This window comes from Coturnix japonica, chromosome 4 (assembly GCF_054131305.1).
Source record: "Coturnix japonica strain WE chromosome 4, WE-NBRP24, whole genome shotgun sequence".
Taxonomy (NCBI): Eukaryota; Metazoa; Chordata; class Aves; order Galliformes; family Phasianidae; genus Coturnix; species Coturnix japonica.
The window spans coordinates 61,828,494-61,848,633 of NC_140666.1; the positions used below are offsets into that span (position 1 = coordinate 61,828,494).

The window sequence follows — 20,140 nt, forward strand, 5'->3', positions numbered from 1 at the left end:
GCCTGTCATGTTTGTGTCTGTGCTTCTTCTCTAAGCATGTTTGTGCTCAATGTTGTATTGGGGACAGCATTAAAAATAAAAACAGCGTCTGCTATGTCTTATTTAGCACTGGCAGAACAGGAAGCGTGCTGCAGGTTGCCTTGGGATTTGTAGGAGTTACCTGCATGGGTGAGGAGCAGCCAACATCAGCAGTTTAGGCCAGGACAAACCACAGCAGGTCAGAACCCAGGAGCCTTCCCAGTCCTTCTTGTCCTTCTCTTCCAGCAAGTCATTCCTGTCAGCCTGAAGACCTGACACTTGTTTCCCTCCCTAAATTTGCTTTGATTTGGCTTTTTTTCCAGTTGTTATTTTTCTGGAATATCCCAACATAGGCTTAGTGCCAAGCATGCTGCTGTTGAAAAGGAGAAGCTGTTCTGCAGTTGTTCTCACCATCAGGAAAAGCAGGTAAGAGCCTTTCAGAAATGCTGTCATGCAGTGGTATGGACAGTAGCTAGTAGCAGCAGGAGAGGGAAGAGCAGGAAAGAGGGTAAGCACGTAGAATGGTAAAATGTACAAATACTGATGGATTCTTTGCATTTTGTATTTTTTTGTTATATCCCCCTGTGGACTTTCATTTTTTGTTATTAGTTTTTACAGTGATGTGCATTTTACCTTTTTGCTCTTACAACATCCCATGGAAATGCTTGCTGTTGCCCAGTTATGTAGGCACAAACCAGCCTCTGCTGCTTTCTGCTTACTCACTAACTTCATTCTGGTGCCACCAGTTGTTATCTTAAATTCATTCATGAATCTATGATCCATGTATTTATACCTTGTGATTCTCAGAATTTTTACAGCTTTACCATGAGCTTCACAGTTGACTTTTTTTTTCTAGGAAGAGGGGCTGTATTAATTTCTGATATGGCATCCTTATTGCTCTTCTGAGTTGGTTTGTTTCTACTGTATGTTTTAGAGGAAAGTCTGCAAAGGCAGCAAAGCAGTCAAGATTTGAGCTTGTATAGGAGCATACAATATTCCCTGTTTTGTTCTGCTTTCTGCCATAACAGTTCACAAACTCCTCCCCATCTGGTACTTCCTAGAACTGTTTAATGACAAGATCTCTTTCCTAGGCAGTTAACTGTCAGGCCTATTTTTGTGTGTATGGAGTTAAAATTGTTTTTTTGGGGGGGTTTGTTTTTTTTAATCTTGTATGCTACTATACCTTTATCTACATTCAATTTTGCCAGCCCTTTCATCTGCCAGTAAGTGCCAGAGGTCTTTCTACAACTTTACACAGCTGCTTTCATTTTTCTGACATTGGGCAAGCGTGTATCGTTAGCTGGCTTTGTCACCTCAGTACTCATGCTGTTTTCCAAATGGCTTATGAGCTATCCAGTATAACTGATTTTTCTTTGGTAGAGTTATGCTAAAAGAGAATCAGATGCACTGGGTGAAACCCTTCTGCTCTACTGTCAATAGAGTTTTGTTAATGAGAACTTAAATGAGAATGAGGGTTGAACACAGAAAGCTTAGTTTCTTTTTCAGGGCTCCCTTCATTTTTTAAAAAAGCAGAAATGAATGCAAACTTCAATTCTATTTATTTCCTTTTTTTTTTCTTTATTTCTTTTTTTTCGTTTTTTTTTTCCCCTCATGACTGATGTATTAAACAAGTATCAATTACATTTAACAAAATGCACACTTAAGTTGGGCTCCCATTGAGGCTGATTTACCAATTAGAGTTTCCTTATTCTGAGCCCTGGTTAGATGCTATCTTACTGGCCGGTGATCCAGCTCCTGACCCAGGGTGTCCATTACCATCATCAGCCTCAAAGTGGGATGGTTTGAGTCAACTCTAGTTTAAAGCCCTCCTTCTTCCATCCTGGTAGATGTTGGCTAGCTATTAAGAAGAAATTTGTTACTGGGGGGGTGGTGAGACTCTGGAATAAGTTACCCAGTGAGATTGTGAATGCCCCCTTCCTGGAAGCATTCAAAGCATGGCTGGTTGAGGCTTTCAGCAATCTGGTATAGAGAGAGGTGTCCCTGCATATAGCAAGGGGATTGAAACTAGATGATGATAAAGGTCCTTTCCAGCCCAAACCACTGCATGATTGTGAATAGTTGGCCAAATAGCATCATTTTCTTGTCTTCAAGATATCTGAGGTGCCATTTGTTGCAGCTGGGTGGTGGCAAATACTGGTAAATGTAATGGAGAATTATTTTGCAGAAATAAGTAATTTTAGCTGTGTGAATTAAACATGGCCCCTTCAAGGTTTGAAAATTCCTCGAAATCTCTCTTTGGAATGATAATACTTAGTGCTTATACATCATCTTACATTTTTAAAGCACAGTGCCAACACTTACAAATTAATCTTGACACCCCATAGGCAACCTGGAGTTACAGTCCTTATTTTAGATGTGAGACACTAATTTAGAACTCTGTCTCTGATCAGCTTGGGGCTCTTTACAGTTCTCAGAGTTAAAAGATAAGGACACTGACCCTTTTTTATCTTTTTCTCACTCTTCCAGTTTTTAAAATTGTTGAGGTAACTCTGTGCTGACAGGCTGGTCATTTCCTGTTTCATCCTTTTTTTTTCCCCTGGTAAAAGTTTCACTTTCCTTAATCTAAATTTGTTGCACTTTCTCACTTCATCATGAGCTGTAAATAAAGACTTCACATTTGGTCATTTTCTGTTTAGTTTCTTTCAGTTTCCTTGACAAGATAGAAAGTGTGAAATTATATATGTAATTCAAGGAAGCTGTAGTTGCTTCAGCTTTATGATATGTAGCCTTCCATGAAAATGTTACTTTCAAAAATATTCATGATGTGCATAATGTTGAATTTTGAAATACAGCTGCATGTAACTGATCACTTGATCCTTCCCTTATGTTTTTTTTATGCCATGAACCATAATTCTCCAAGTCCGTCTTTCCTCTGCAATAACTTTCATTCAAACAAGTAACAAAGCTTTACAAGAGAGTTTCCCAATTCTGGTAATGCTTAGTTTAATATTAAACTTTTTTTTTGTATTACCTTATTTCTCTAATATGATTTAAAGTGGTCAGAGTCTACAAGTAGCTCTTCAGTATGCTTGAAGCCCTCTTAAGTTGAATACATTTTAAAACTATGATTCTAATGCTCCTTCAGATGTATCTAGATTCATGCTTTCTGGAGATAAAATGACATGTCTTAGTGTGATGTAGAGGAAGACAAAGTTGGAATAATTAATAATTATTGCAGATGGACTCTGAATCTGTAGATAAGGATGTCAAGAAAAAAAAGATTTAGCGGGGAAAGTCATTTGTAATGTGATCTATTTCTTTTCCAAATGGAAGAAGACCAGTGTCTTAAGTGGCATACCATATATCATTCACAGGTGAATAAGATTATTTTGCTAGGAGCAATAAACATATAATACATGCTACCTGACTCACAAGATGTATGTGTAGGCTGAGATTTCCAGTGATTTCTCAATCAAAGAGTGCTGTCAGGGTGCATGACCTTAATAATCATGCTCTGTTAGTAGACCAGTGATGCAGGATGCTTTCATTATCATGCACAGCTTCAGACACCTGACGTGTGAAGGACATAGGCAGGTGTCCAAACAGCTCACTACCCCATCCTTCCTGCTGTTCAGCATCCCTGCTCAAGAACTCACCTCTCATTTCTCCATAAAAATAAAATATTTACTTATCAGAAGTGCCATTTCTGTTATGCTATTTCCTTGTTATCATGTGTTAGGCTTTGACACTTGGTTTCACCTATACCTGTGTTCTGAGTTTCCTTTTTTCTATTTAGTTTCTCTGATATTATACCAAGATGATTACAGAAAGCTGTATATTTCTTGTTGTGTTGCTACTGATAGTAGAGATAGAATACAATATGTTGTTCTCTGCCCTTGCTCAAGCTGAAGGCTGGCAAGTTTGTCTCCCATTCAGTGGTGTGAGCATTTGTATTGCTGTCTCTGAATGAGCCAGCATGCTGCTCTCCAGTGCTGAGCTGCTTCTGATAGAACAAGCATATCTGTGATGGTTGGCAATGGCAGATAAAATCACACTCTTCCTTCTGTGAATGTTTCACAGACCCAATCATTTGTCTTTTATATGCACTTCTGTGTTGTGGCTATTGTGGGATGCAGAAACTGTCAGGAGCAATTTGAGGCAGGAATGACACAGACGTCTTAAAAACAGTTTACCAATACAAGGCTGGGCTATAATTTGAGGCTTGCTAAAACATTTGCACTAAGAAGATCAACAAGGTGTAAATGAAGTGATACTCAGATTTGTAAATGAGGTGGAGGCAATTTGTAAATGAAAATTTCAGTATCATTGGGAGTCATGGGCTGAACACCAGGTGATGGTCTTTGGTACCTCAACATCTTCCTTCAAAGAAACAGTCCTTGTGCTCTTAAATAATATATTGTGATAATTTCCTTAATATATAAGTATGTCAGTTGGCCTAGATCCCTACAGAGCATAGAGCAAGAACTGTGTTTTTGGAAAGGGAAAATACTGCAATAGGAAATGGAAGACGGTAACATTACTAAGCCAGAGGGTTGCTGAGATCTAAGATTCTTCCTGAGAAGTTTTTTAGAAATCACGAGCTACAGAAAATGAGCTACTTTTAGGTCTCTCCCTGAAGTTTCTTGAAAGACAAGTAGTTCTTTCTATGGCATAGTTGTTCTGTCTTTAGGGCTGTATGACCCTCCTGCCTACTTTTCCTGGCACATGTATGAAGTGCCAAGATAGAAGGCACAATTTGTTCAAATCTCACTGTCCTTCAGCTTTAACATGCCTTAACCGTATTCTTGGCTGAATGTGTGTGTGTGTTTGCTTTTTCTACTTTGTTTCTCAGAGATACACAACAAGAAAAAAAAAGGGGGCAGGAGGGAGTGACAGGAGGGGGGGGGGATTTAATGGAGGGGGAGTCATGGGTCTCTGTTTAAAAAAAGATCAGTGAATGTAGTCCAGACATTTTAATGTCTAATGAGAAGTCGTCTGTGATTTCACTTAAGTAGAACTTTAATGGTGGTATGATTGATAAAGCAGTATCTAAACTAAAAGGGGAAAAAAAACCAAGGTACTTGTATTATTTGAATCAGAAAACTATTTCAGCTGATGAGGAAGTTACTTTTATCCAGAATTTCTGCACAATTTTTGAAAATCAGATACTTGCATAAAATGGGTAAGTATCTTAAAAGTCTGGTTACATACTTAGGAATTTTGGATGAGTTCAGAAGAATAACTTTGTCTTTTAATACCTTTTATTTTTGTTGAAGCACAATATAGAGGTTTTTAATGTTCTCAGGACGGTTGTTAGAGCAAGAGAGTACCAATTCTTATTCCTAGTCTTTTGAAATCTATTTCATATCTTCTGCAAGACAGGGGCATATTAGTCAGAGCGGGAGTTTAAAATCTTCAACTTACAGCTTAAACCTGCAGCCTAGCAGCTCTTTTTTTCTGCGGTACTAAGGTATTGGATTCCCTTCCACTAACCATAAGAGTTGAAAGCTTTGTCCTGTTCCTTTGTATGACTGCAGTCCATGTCAGATTTCAAATCAAACTTCACAGGTGGTACAGCTAGAGGAGGCTTTTCATCACAAGACCGAATAAAAAAATAGTGTCCCAGTAAGATCAAAACTTTAAAAGCCTCCCAGTGTGGTCTGGACTGAGTAGCCAAAAAATCCCAATGAGATCTCTGGCATTACAGACCATTATAGGCTGCAAATGTTTGCCTGCTGACAAGACACTCCTTTGCTTCTCTGTGTTGTAAATGATAGTTAATACAGAGATTAATTACCTCTTCTTTATTCTCAAGCACCAGTGGGAATGAAATGTCTTCTCGCAGAAGATATTTGTTTTTTGTTAGTGTTACCTTAGTCTTACTGATCATTTTGCCTTCAGTCTTCTGTAATCTTTGATCCCACCTGTCTGGGTGGATAAAGCTGAATTGAAAGCCCCAGCACATGGTTTTATTTTTCCAGATAAGCGTCTGATAGAGTTGAGAGTGAACAGTTCTTCATTTTCCCTAGCCTTCTGCAAGGCTGGGTCCCCAAAGGCTTGCTTGATGTTCAGGAACACAGTGTATTCACTTATTCAAACATAATCTGAGCATCACTAAAGACAGCTAAGTACTATAAATCATTACAAATCTCTAATTCAATAGTGACATCCATTTTCATGGAAGCTCTTAGATGGATATGAGTACAGACTGACTGGCTGATAGTGGCAGTGCTCTTTTACTGTAATAAGACTTGCTCTTGGCACTTGCACATTATGTGAGTATTTACTTATATAGAATTATTTTATCAGAACTGTAATTTGGCTTGCTGAAAAGTATAGCAGGTTTGGGTGGCTGTAGACTCGTATTATTTCCAAGCTTAACTGTAATATGGGGACTTAGAAATGTATTTGGGTGAAGGCATGAGGAAGAAACAAACCAGGAAGAATAACATGTGCTAATTAAAAAGGCAAGAATTAAATTGCTTTTATTAGAGGGAGCTTGAAAGGAAAGGATCTTTGCCAGCTTTTTGGCTGCTGTGTGGTTGTGCAGTCTCCATGCAGGTGGTAGTGTCACCAGTGGCCATACTTCTGCCTTCTCTGGCTTTCCAATGAGTAGTACAGCTTGTGGTGTGGCTGGGACTGTAGCAGCAGCTGGGAGAAGGGAGCCTCTATTAATGCATTTTCTGATGCAGAAATACTTTGTTACTATTTTGTTTTAAAAATGTGAAAGTAGAAGGGTGTTTTCCAGCAGTGGTTTGTGTGTTATATTTCTTACACAGATTAGGCAACTTCAGAGATCTGTTTCAACAGTACTCTGCACATTACAGGCAACACATGCACCAGAGGCCACATCCTGGTTTCAGATGGGACAGGGTAGATATTTGTTCATAGTGTCTGGGATGATGCTAATGTTTTGGTTTTGGGAGAAAAGCTATGTTGATTATCACACTCATTTAGTGGTTGCTGAATAGTGCTGTGCATACATGCCAAGGACATTCCATTCTCTCAGCTTCTTACACTGCCCTGCCAGTGAGAGGGGCTGGGGGTTACAAGGAGTTGGGAAAGGACAGAACCAGGAGAGCCGTTCTAAACTGGCCTAAGGGGTATACCATCTCTTATGAATAATGAGTAAAAAATTTGATTAACTGTGGGGAGCTGGCTGCTTGGAGACCCTCTGGGCATCAGTCAGTGGGCACTGAGCAATTATATATATATATTTATTTATATATGTGTGTGTATGTATATTTATATATATATTTATATATCTGTGTGTATGTATATTTATATATATGTTTTAATCTATATATCTCCTTACTTACTATTATTCTCTTTTTCCTTTTCTGTCTTAGTTTTTATATCTCAACACATTATCCCTTCTTCACTGATTATTTTTTTTCTGGTTGTCTCTTCTGTTCCACTGGAAGTGAGTTGGTAAGAAAACAACAATGTGGAATGCTAGAAGGAAGGGATGCCATCCAGAAGGACCTGGAAGGGTTTGAGAGGTAGGCCCATACTAACTTCATGAAGTTCAGCAAGGCCAAGTAGCCTTTGAGTACCTAATGCTGAGGAGAGACTTTTTTATAAAGGCATGTGTAGTGACAAGGAAACTCTCCAAGGCCTGATTTAAATGCAAATTTTCTTCTAAAATTTGGGACAGAATCTCTGAAATTTATATAAATATGCTGTAGTCACATCAGTAATAGGTACCTAATAGTTTTTGTAAGATGTAATTAATGTATTGTTTATAATTCATAACATATTTTATGATCTTGTAAATATTTCTCAAAGTCAAAAAATGCAATTTTACCCTGGTTTCTTTGACATGCTGGATATCCCCACCCTATTTTTTTTTTTTTTTTAATCTACTTCTCTGACAACTCAGTGAGGTGACCCTGCCTCCTTGGAAGCAGATTCACAGCTACACACTCCACAGCTGACACTGGAAACTCCCCAACAGATCTCATCCCCTGAGCTTAGTTGTTGAGAAATCACCATGCCCCAGGTAGCTATGCAAGCATACAGATGGGTTTTAGTTATTGAACTGATTAACAATTATATATGTGTGTGAATTTCCATTTTATAACCAAAGCCATTTGGTTGATTGCCTGTTTGTATATTGTATCTTTGCAATAAGGAAGAAAAAAAAAGGGGTAGAGAACATGGGAAGGGAGTGGAGAACATGGGACTCAAGGGTCCTGTCTATCAAATGCTGCACCAATTGCTTGTCATGTAATATCACTAGCTGGTGGGTTCTCTAGCTCTTCTGATTTTGCCATCTGTAACTTCATAAGTAATTGATGTCTTCTATTTTTTAAAATTTAAAAGTTTGTATTGGTGACTTTGAATTTAAAGTACACATAGAGTGAGAATGCTGGGTGTTGTGCTTTTATTTAATCCATTCCACTTCATGGACTTTATCTACTCAAAGCGTGTTTTCATATTTTTTCAGCTGCAGAATCAATGAAGGTATGGCAGAGCAGGCTGTATGCCTTTGTCTAATGCATAATAGAGCTGGCTGGAAGGCAGCCGTCCCTTTTCACAATAGCCCTTATGATTTTTAAACTTGTTTTCTTATTTCACAAACTAAAATTGCTTTCAAAGTTTTGTGGAAAGGAAAATGAATTGCTTTAAAGGTCAGTTTGTATGTTTTCCTAATAGTTATAGAAGTTATAGGAGGAAAAAGGAAAATAAGTCAGCCCAGGATTGATTTACTTTACAGTACTTTACTAGTGGTAAGCAACTCTCTTCAGATCACAGACTGCAGTTTATAAAATGTATTTTATGCCTCAAAGGTCTGGAAGGACCCAACAGGATTTAATCCACAAACCTGCTCTATGACATGCTATTTGATTTCCTCCAATGATTTTCAACTTGCTTCTCACAAAGTAATCAAAAAAAACTTAGTGTTTTCAGTGTTGATACATGATAAATGGTCAGACTGTGTGCTTCTTTCAAAAAAAGCTTTTTTTTTTTTTTTTAATACCAAAAATAGAAGACACAATTGGGAACCATAATGAACTAACATTTGGGTAAGAAGATATTTTAACCATTTCATTTCAACTTTTATTTTCCTATGATTTATTCTTCTGTAAATGGACATATTCCAATATATGGCAGATTGTCCTCCTGAAGACAGAAGGGTTTGGGGTTTTTAAATGTTTGCTTACAGACCTTCTAGAAACCTTTCGGTCAGGGAGAAAAAGATGGCTGCATCCTATCACCTCAGCCATTCATCCATTGGAAACAGAATTGTTGGTAAAAGCTTGTAGAGCAGGTTAACTGGCCTTCTTTCCCACTTCTGTTGTTGTCTTAGCCTTCATGCTAAGACATGTCACAGCACCAGGAACAGAAGCTTACTGTGCCATGTGTGGGCAACCCTTTAGCAATTACTGTTGCTGACGCACAATGTGTGTGCTCCAAGTGCACAAATAAAGTCTGTGGCTCTGGCACAGTCCTGGATTCAGGGCATCAATTCATCTTTTCAAAAGAGTCCCAAATTTGTACAGCATATTGATGTGCTTTTAATTCTATTTTGTGTGAATTTGCAAGCCCAGTAACGCCACTGTTTCCTCTCATACTTTGCAAAGGAAGAAAATAAAAGAATGGCTGGCTCCTGGGAACAGAGGTCTAATCACTTGGAAACTTGGAAATTGTCATCAGCAATTGCTGGTGAACTTTTTTGGTATCATGATTAAATTCTGAACTCAGTGCAATCCCAAGACCTTCTTGGTGCAAAACCATGGAAATCATTCCCTTGACTCAGTACAGGTGATGCATTTGAAGTAGCTGCATAGTGTCAGTAATGCTGCTTGTGTCTGAACAAAAGAAAAGTCCCCACTGAGCTACTACTAGTCCTCGCACCTCCATAAAGCAGAGACATTTGCAGGAGCAAATCCATCAGTTTATATTGTCTAGAGGAGAAAAGGATCCAGGCTTTGTATGTTTAATATTTTTTAAAAAAAATAAATAAATAAAAAATGGGCTTCTCTCTTGCTTTTCCCTTACTGCTGCTGCAGACTGTATCTGAGAACATTCAAATGCTGTACACTCCTTAGTCTTCATGAGTCTGGTGGTGCTGGATATTGAAAGGAAATTTGGATTTTGTTTTACAAATTATGTTCTTAATGCTGTGTAGGAAAAGTGTAAATAGAAACATGACTAAATGTCCAGCTATAGGATTTGCTTTTCTCAGAGATAAAGCACAGGCAATGGAGTGTCTTCTCAGGAATTTTAAGGTCTTTTATTAAAAAAAAACAAAACAAAAACCCCAAACACTTTGTGGGGGATATATGTATGTAATTATATAGGTATTGATTCTAGATAAAGATCAAGGTATAATGATTCACAGTTTTATAGCCCACCATAAGCAGAAGTAGTGGTTGAAGCAGTTTATATTGCTGAGGATATATAGTCTGGTTGTAGTCCAACTAAGCGATGATCAAGGAATGAATAACTGAAACCATGTTATTATTCATCAGATAGGAGTCCTTTGCCAACCAGAGATAGAAATCATAATTCACAGAGGTTGCTGTGTGAGAATTTAACTTCAGGAAACTAAACATTCCCAAACTGAATGAATAAATGTCCGATATTTACTGTGGATGAAGAGACACCTTGAATACAAATTCATAGAAATATTTTCTTATGCTCAACAATAAAAGCTGTCCCTTACTTGGGGTTAGTTTTATCAACTATCCATTGTCCATCTTTAAGCTCAGCTGTTATGATTATGTAGTTAAAGCTTTGTGGTGGAAAATAACAGAAACTTAAGATATATTGTAAAAGCTAAGATTATAGCAGTCAAATGAAAAAATAAATGTAAACTTTAGAAAGTGTTGTATGGCCTGTCTTTAGACATTCAATCAGTGCCCTTTAGGTGTTTTTGGCCCCTGAACCCTTTGCAGCTGGGAGAAAGAAATAAGGATGTTTCTTCCATAAAGTCATTGAGAAGTCTGATAAGGCAAATTGCCAGCTCATATGCCCCAGTAAAGGGTCGATGCTTTGGTTAATGGTGTGACCAAGTCTTGTAGGCTACCCAAAACTAAGGAAGCAATTTACTGCCACAATACTATTCCTTAACAAAATGACATGTTCTATTTCCAGATTTAATAGATCCTTTCATGTTTTCTTTTAGAATGTGATATGGGGACTTAGGATGAGAATAAGAACATGCTAATATTTGCAGGGATATTGTATGCCAGGTTTAAAAATGTATTTACAGAAGCTTCTGCAATGAAAGAGCCAAGGGTTGAGGGAAAGGAGGTGCTCATCACTCAAATTATGTGGAAAAAGGAAATAGCATATTTTAGGATTTGTCTGTTCTAAGAAATTTATTTGTTTGTGTACACTAAACAAGGTTAGACTGGAGAGATCGTTAGGTTTGGTGCTGTACAGGAACTCATCAGGATAAGGCTATACACAGACCAGGAATGAGTTTAGCTCATTCTCTGTTTTTAATTTGGTTGCTTGAATGCCAATAAGAAAAAACAGGCACTGTAAGCATGTTGAATCTGCATCTCTGTAATTGTATGTCTCTACAGCAGTCTAGTGTAGTTACTGAAGCAGATTTCTACTTCTGAGCATCTGCTTGGCTGCCTGTCTTGTGCTGGGGAGTGCATGAATAGCTAGAAGCCTGTGTGCTTTCCTCCTCTTGGGCTATTGTACTGGTTCCTGCACCTGTTTAGCCAGCAACTTCTGCAGCTTCTGGTTCTCCACTGCATCTCACACAGTCACTTAAGCCAATGCAGTAACTGTGCATATTTTTCTTCTTTCTTATTGTAAGCGTATAAGAGGCTCTAAATAAGCAACTTCATAGTTGTCATCATTTCTTTTCCTCTTTCCCCAGGCATAATGCTTACCTATTCTGCACTTCACTTTCTGTTGTCCAAAAGCAAGAAGAACCACAGTGCTGGGAAATCTTAGGTTAAACCTTCCTTCATTTCTGCTGTTGTTTCTGCAAGCCTACATTTCTCTTTTTCTCTCACTGTGTCAAACACTCTTAGCAGGGACAATTTGTTCATTGCATCTATGCTTTTCATGCCTTTACAGAATCCAAAGTGTAAGTGGTGTTGAAAATCAGCTGCTGTGTTTTAGACTGAAGGATTTTTCTGTTGATCTGAATGAACTTACCAAAGACAGATGAGTGCAATCCTCTTTGTCTTATGTGCATCTATGGGGCTAAAAGCTTTGAAGTAAGCTGTGAGTATCGCTGTGAGTTCCCCATCTCAAAGAAACGTTTCTACCATAAGGGAGAAATTCAGCGAATACGCCTGTGAGAGATTATATATTTCTGTATTTATGCTTACATTTTAAAGAAAAACACCTATTTAAATAAGAGTAAAGGGAAGGAGAGCCATGAAGTGTTAAGCTGCAGACCGTGGCCAGACAAAGCGGCAGTGCAGAAAGCCCTGCTGAGCCAGTGCCTGCGGAGCGTGTGCTGCCAGGCAGTGCTGGCTGTGGCTGCTGACTGTGGACAACTGATCCATTGGATGAACAGGGCTTGAATCAAAGAAGAGACAGTCTATGTCCTTCCCCTCTCCTCCCTTTGCTAGCTGCCACCATTTCCTCTATTGTACTTACAGACAGGCAGATGGGTAAACACATATGTTCATTTGCCTGTCTTACTGTGATTCATTTCCAGTGAGAGAGAGGAGGGGAAAAAAATCCTACAAGGTGTTAAATCATAATATGTCAGATATTCATACAGAAACAACACAACAATACCAAGAACAAACAAACCTTATTTATTTTAGAATGAATTCTTTTGATAACAGGTAAGTGGTCTTTCATGTACTGAAACACAGTAGCAAAGAGATATGCAGGAACTTCTTCAGCTGCAATGCTAACTGTAATTAACTTTCAGTGTAAGAGCATTTTGGAGCTTGAATAGGTAATTGCTGATTCAGACACAGGCAACTCTGAGGATTTATGCAATAACATGGCTTTGCAACACTTGTTCTGAGCACAAGTCTAAGTAAGGCACATAAATTGATCTATGTTTGCTTGATTATAAATAAAATAGACTACTTATACTTAAGTCACTTTTCAGACATTCATCTGAAAGTGTTTATAAAGAAAACCATTGTTTAAATATCCTAATAGCATCTCAGTTTAGTTTTTTTTTTTTGAGCTTTGTGACACTGCTGTGTATGGGGTATTTAATTAGCATTGTGGACAGAGTGCAACATGTAGTTTCCATGCAGTGCTATTTTTTTAACAAAGTTTCAGTGCCATTTGAACCTGGAAGCATCTTTCTTTAATCCCTTTAAATTGTTATTAGTTGTGTTTTTGTTTTTTTTCTCATCAGTCTTAACCAGAGTATGACTAAACACACAGCAATGAGGTTGAGTAACAACTTTTTTTTTTTTTAAATGTCATGTTAATCAGAGTGTACCACAGTGCTATTTATTAGTGTTTTAAAAGTAAACAGTACAATGCATTTCTTTTAAAATGTATTCATGATATAAACAAAGTGTATCTGATGGCAGGCTGAGATTGCACTGTCTGTTTACATTGTAATCCTGTGAAGAAGAACAATGACAATTAAGAAAAGCAAGCAGTTAAATGACGTTTAAATATTATCAGAATTTTCTATACTGTTTCAATTGTTTCAGTTCAGTCTTGGTTTTCCTGTGACGTGAGACCAGTGAAGTGTATTTTGGGTGCTGAATCATAGGCAAATAAACCTGCAGTATTCCTTATCAGGAGAAAAGCAAGTCCTATATAACACATGGCTCTGTAAGAGACAATAACAATTCAGATTTCCAAACTGATAAACAAGATATTTGAAAAGTGAACTCACAATGCTGAGATAAATAATAAGTCATGGGAGACTTCTTAATTTTGATAAACATTTACAGTTATAAGAAAACTTTAATTAGTGGCATCTTGATAGAAGTATATAGCTTAAGAGAATTGTTGTATCTTAAGAGAATTGTTTCAGTTGTAGTTTGATAATTAATTACACTGCTTATCTTCCCAAACATTTAACAGTAATACAGTTATAAAATGCAAGGTGTCACATGGAGCAGCCGATTGCTTGGTAAGTCCCAGCCCAGCACAGTCCACTCCTAATTAGCTGGCATGACCCTGTAAGCATGACCAATGGTCTGTCTGTTCACATCCCCTGCATCACTAAGAACACAGAGGTAATTGTTCATTTATGCGCCAGGTATTTGCAGCCACTTCTAGCAGCATAACATAAATAAAAAGACTTAATCACTTTTAATGAGTTCCACTGTGTGTGGAAAATATGAAGGAAAAAAAATAAATAAGTAAATAGAAGAAACAACAAAAGTTCTCTAGCTATGAGAGCAGGGATGGATTGATTTTTTTCTCACCAGCAGCCTTTTGGCCTATTCTTTTCGCTTTCTCAGTGACACTTCTTGCCTGGGGCAGGTCTGATGGAGAGTACAGTGCAAGAGTGGCAGGCAGAGGGTACCTCCTTCTCTCTAGGGTTCAGGCCCAGGAATCTTACTTAAGCAACATCAGCCAAACTATAGTCTCAGGGTTTATCCCTGCCTAAAAGAAGCAATAATGCTTTCTGTACTGACTGGGAGACAACAGATCTCTATGTCTTTAGTGAGGAGTTCTTGAGGGCTTGCTTTATATCATAAAAGAAAAGCATCTGCATACAGAGGAGTGTAATCTTCCTTCATCATCCTTCCGTGGCTTCTTCTGTGTAGAAGAAAGCACACACAAAATGTTTGTATGAAATAGAGACCAAGCCTAATATATCTATAGAGAAGTATTAGAAGAAAGAATAGTGTCCCCTTTTCCTCCCAGCACTGTGCAGGTTATGCAACAAGCTCCCAGGCCAGCATTACAACAATCAAAATCTAAAGGTATTGTAGTAAGTCTACATATGCCTTGCTGTATGTTGCTTCTGATTGTTACAATGCAAAGTTTGGCTTTATAAAGCTTAAAAGTGCTTGGAAAAGCGGAGAAGGAGATAAAAAAGTAAATACTGTGTGTGACTGGTAAAAAGATATACTTGGAGCTCTCTTGGCAGCTGCTGGAAGTTGGGAGAATGTTCAAAGCCTGAAGGCTTTGAGAAACATGGAAATCCTTGGATATGTAGAATCATCACTTTTATTCCACGGCTCATCTACCAGTTCCTTATCATTTTTCATGTCTTTCAATCAACATTAAGTTTTTCTAATTTTTCTAGTATCTCTGTGCAGTATAAATACTCAGATTTCTGCAACTCAGATTTTAAAACAGTGGGAGCATTTCCTCTGAGCTTCAAGAAGTAAGTGCAGCTGTGTTTAAAAAAGGGAGGGAAGATTTTTGTTCATTTGTTTTAAATGCCTTCATATACTTGCTACCTGCCTCAGTCATTATTTTTGGTTTGGTTTGGTCCTTGGTTTGTTAGGTGGTTGTTTATTTTTTACCTTTTTACCAGCTTTTGTTTTTGCCCAGTCTTACAACCAAACTACCAGACTTTAATAGCTGATGTTAGCAATTCACTGTTCTTGTATTAGGTTATAGTTTTATTAGATCCCATTCCTGTACTGTTTTCCTAGTTTCTGTATTGTGTTTTGAATGCTGGTATAATTAGTGCAGTAGCAGTCAAATGTGAGAAGGTGAAACAGCCACTCATTCAAGCCAAAAAGAAAGCCTGTCTTGAACAATGCAGGGTGTGCAGGCTGGGTTCTTGTGGTGGTGGTGATTTCATTTATTTATTTATTTTTTCGGCCTTTTTAACAGGTGTTTTTTTGTTTGTTTGTTTGTTTTTGTTTTTTTCCAGTGTACCCTGAGAATAGTATTCTGTTTTTTAGTGTTAGTTTCTGAGCTCTCTCATGTAGCTGGAGAGCTGGGAAGTCTTGCAAGGGTCTGTAGAACAAACTATGTTTATTCTAATTTATTGTGTACATCCAGATCTTCCTATTTATCTGTTGGTTTATGGCTCTACTTCTGTAGGCCCACTTTGAGAAAATCATGAGCACTGTCCCAAAGATGGCTCATTTCATGATTAGAATTAATATTCCTCTTTATTAAGTAAGTCTTTTACAGGTATTTGTTTTTTCTCTAACCTCACTTGCATCTGAAAGGAAGTTTTCTGGAAGTCATTCAAATTGTTCTGTGAGAAAACAAACAAATAAATGAGCACACAGCAAGCAATCTGCTGCAATTAATATGAGAGCTGTCAGGAGGGTATATCTTAATAAGATCAACTGATGATGCTGTTCCAGGGCTGAACTTAAGATTTCAGCTCCACAGAGGAAAATGACATTTATGCTGATTATCAATTCCATTTCAATGACAACCTTCATTTAGGAAAGATGAGTTTATTTATTTCGTAGATAGATGAGAAATAAAACCTTTTTTTTTTCCTCAAAGGAGCTAGCTCAAGACTTTTAAATTATGGTGGCTGAAATATTAGGGAAAAATAGCTTACAACAAACACCGACCAGCTGCTTCTGCTGTATATTTAATATGTACAGCTCTATTAGATTGGTTTATTAATATATCTGCAGGTATCTTGCAACAGGGGCCAGATGCCTCAGGAAATGGAAAATGGCATAAAAGAGTTGCAAATAACTATTGCAGATCAGACATAGCCAAATTATGTCGCCTTCTGAGGTCTATACAGTAACCAATTTAAATTAATCTGGAGAGTGGGTCTCACTCCAGTAACCAATCTTGTAACATCAGATCTCCATGAGAATTTCTTTCATATGACCAGAAGAAAGAAAATGTGTAGAGCTGCTGCCAGGTAATGAGTTCTCTGAGAATCTCTGTAGGTATGAGTGGATAGGAGTCTACGACCTGGGCTCTGAAACAGAATGTGTCCATCCCAAACCTCAAGAGGCATACTCAACACCTGCCAGAGAACCACAGGCTAAACTGATATGTATACCCAGTAATAAAGTACGCTGCATATTGAAATTTACATGACTGACTCTATGGTTTTGAATTGTAAACCTAGGCAACAAATATTAGGAAAAAGTACAAGTCTTTGGGCCTGCTTGTAGTTTTATTTTCTAAAAGATTAGTAGCTTGTTGTTTTAAATTTATGAATGTCATGGTTTTGTAATTTTGTAATTTTGCTATCAGTATTCCACATCATAACATCATGTCAAGTATGGATACTTCTGTTGAATGTGCAGTCCACAGAAGAAGACTACATATCCCAGAGAACAACAGGAGTAACAATAAGTCACGGGACCAGGACTCTATATAATCTCGTTCCCAGGCTGGAGTGCCCTCCTTCTTCTCTCGAACCTCTCGGAGAGTGGGAAGCGTTCCAGCCGTGTCGCCTAGAGTTCACAGTAGGCCTCTCGGTTTTCGGAGACTCTCTCTCTCTGTTTCGTTCGATTTTGTTAGCCTTAATTATATTATATTGTGTTATCTTGTATTTCGATATCATATTTAGTAAAATAAGTTTTTCCTCCTTAGATTGTCGCTGTTTTATCCCACTCCCCTTTTCCCCCTCCTTTCCGGGCCCCGGGGGGGGGGGCGTGGGGTGGCTTCCCCTGTCACGGGCATAGGTAAATCTAAGTAACCCGTGACAGATTTTTTGGTGGAGAATGCGGGCATAGAGCTTTTTAGCTTTTAGAACAACTCTCTCTTTGCTCTTAAAGAGCTTCGTTACGGGAGTGTTCGGAGTGTTATCTTTCCGTAGCTGCTCACGGAGAACGTGACCTTGAAATACCAGACAAATTGTCAACATTAAGGGCTGCTGCACATTCTCAGCATTGCTATCTAACTTTTGTGTAGAAAACAAAGGGATTTCTTTCTCCCTTAGAGCAAAGCTAGCTAGCTCTGACTTTTACAGAGCCTGCCAGCTATGAATCCACTCTTCATCCCAGTTGCTCTGTTTAAGGGATTGAAAGCAATTATGATCTTCTTAAAGTATTGGTCAACTATTAACACCATAATTTGGTGTTGTGGAATTGTGCAGATATATAGCCTAATAAGGTGGATACTGATGGAGACACCTGCCTGGTACTTTTACGAGATGTGGTATGGTCAGAATTTTGGCATCTACACCTCAGATGCAATTGTGAATCTTACTAACACTTGCATCCCAGATGGAACAGGCAATTTTACAAATACTTGCATCCCAGATGGAACAGGCAATTTTACAAACACCACCATGTTTAATTCATTGTACAGGCTAAAAAAACCCTTTTTATTTAGGTTGTACTCTCAGATTTCCACACACTTTTCAATAACTGAGATAGGGTTCATACTTGCATTCATGTTATCACTATCAATGCATGCATATATGTTCCTATGCATTCGTTCTATGCGGAAGTCTCCTCCAGAACCAGAGAATGATGACTGGCAGGGAATATGGAAAGGTTTAGGAAAAGTCTTAGAAGCATGGGGACCCGCAGTGTCATGGGATTTCACTCTTGAACACCTAAGGGACCCTAAGAAATTAAGTGAGTATTTGGGTCAGAGATCTAAGGAGGTAAACCTTATGTGGGGTTTGGCTTATGCATACCGTGCTTTGTATCATACTATTCTGGAGAGAGAGAGTTTCCGATCTGAGATTCAAGCCCAAGTTAATTCTGATCAGTCACAGGAGGCATCAGTAGCAATATCAGTTGCCCCTGTGGAAGGCAAGAAATGGAAACGGGTGTCCACGCGTCTAGAACGAAAAGAAGGAGAAGCACAGGGGGGGGCAGCAGAAGACCCAGGTGCCGGGCATGGAGCAGTACCGAAAAAAGCAAAGGCAAAAACCAAGAGGCATGAAGAAGAGACTGATGATGAGGAGGAAATCACCTATTGTCGACCTCTGAAGCTGACTGAAATCCAAGGCTCAAGAAAGGAGTTTACACGGCGTCAAGATGAAGGTATCCTTGCTTGGTTGCTTCGCTGCTGGGACAACGGGGCCAACAGCTTGTCTCTAGATGGTAATGAAGCTCGCCAACTAGGAAGCATTGCCCAAGATGCAGGTATCGACAGAGGGATTAGCAGATGTTCGGATGGAGCTGCTACTCTCTGGTTGCGGCTGTTAGAAGCCGTGAGAGAAAGGTACCCCTATAAGGATGCTTTGAAGCCTAAATTTGATAGTTGGAATACGGTCCAAAAAGGTATTCAGCGCCTGAGGGAATTGGCCATGGCGAAAATGTTGTACAGCCCTGATCCAAGCGAACTTGACCCTGAGAGAGTGAGGGCCGATCCTGACATGTGGCAGAAAATCACAAGTACAGCACCAGAGAGAATTGCACAGTCATTGGTATCAGGATCTAAAGGATTCGTGGACAGATGGCCCCGAGTTGTTGAGCTGATTATAATGCTTCAAACCATCGATCAGCAGCTCCCCCAACTGCATGCCGCAGTTTCTGCCATCTCACGGCTAGAAAACCGAGTAGATGAAATGTGCAAGAAATTGTTTCCATCAACTAATTGTAATGATCCCGTAATAGTATCAGAAACAACTGATGAAGGTCAATCCTCGTACGGGCCACCAGGTCTAATGAAGGATCTGATCAAACTAGTCCAGTCCTACTCCCCACCTGCATCATCAAAAGTCTCAGCTGTTAAACGCACACGCTTCCCAGCTCGAGCAAAGAACAACAGTACGATTGCACCGCGTGTTTCCATGTGGCGCTACCTACGTGACCGTGGAGAAGACATGAGGAAGTGGCATGATCAGCCCACGTCTGCACTACGAGCACGGGTGAAAGAACTACTAGACATACCAACCACCAGTGGAGTTGCGCCAGTCATCACAGGTAACCAATAGAGGGGCCCTGCCCTCAGTCAGGGGAGGGAAAGGGATAATAGAGTTTATTGGACTGTGTGGATTCGATGGCCTGGCACATCAGAACCACAGGAATATAAGGCGCTGGTGGATACCGGTGCACAGTGCACCCTAATGCCCTCCAGTCATGAAGGGACAGAATCAATCCATATTTCTGGAGTGACTGGGGGCTCTCAAGAATTGACTGTGCTGGAGGCTGAAATAAGCCTCACTGGCAAAGACTGGCAAAAACATCCTATTGTGACTGGCCCAGGGGCTCCATGTATACTGGGTATTGATTACCTCAGAAGGGGGCATTTCAAGGATCCTAAGGGGTATCGATGGGCCTTTGGGATAGCTGCTGTAGACATGGACAACATTAAGCAGCTGTCTGTTTTGCCTGGCCTGTCAGAGGACCCGTCTGTTGTGGGGCTGCTACGAGTAAAAGAGCAGCAGGTACCG

At 39.1% G+C, this 20,140-nt stretch overlaps 1 protein-coding gene and 1 long non-coding RNA gene across 2 annotated transcripts in view; one reads left to right on the top strand and one right to left on the bottom strand.

The window, feature by feature from the left end:
• LOC107313620 (uncharacterized) overlaps positions 1–20,140 on the bottom strand; it is a 94,698-nt gene that overhangs the window by 9,141 nt on the left and 65,417 nt on the right. The window lies entirely within an intron of this gene.
• LOC107313621 (uncharacterized) lies at positions 340–19,689 on the top strand. The gene is made up of 3 exons (XM_085545262.1): positions 340–444; positions 7,404–7,481; positions 7,862–19,689. The coding sequence occupies exon 3, from the start codon at positions 17,771–17,773 to the stop codon at positions 19,679–19,681; it is 1,911 nt and encodes a 636-aa protein (XP_085401388.1). The 5' UTR covers positions 340–444; positions 7,404–7,481; positions 7,862–17,770; the 3' UTR covers positions 19,682–19,689.

What these genes read in the sequence shown, in the direction of transcription:
- LOC107313621 (XM_085545262.1), top strand. Translation starts at nt 17,771, where the DNA reads ATGAATCCACTCTTCATCCCAGTTGCTCTGTTTAAGGGATTGAAAGCA.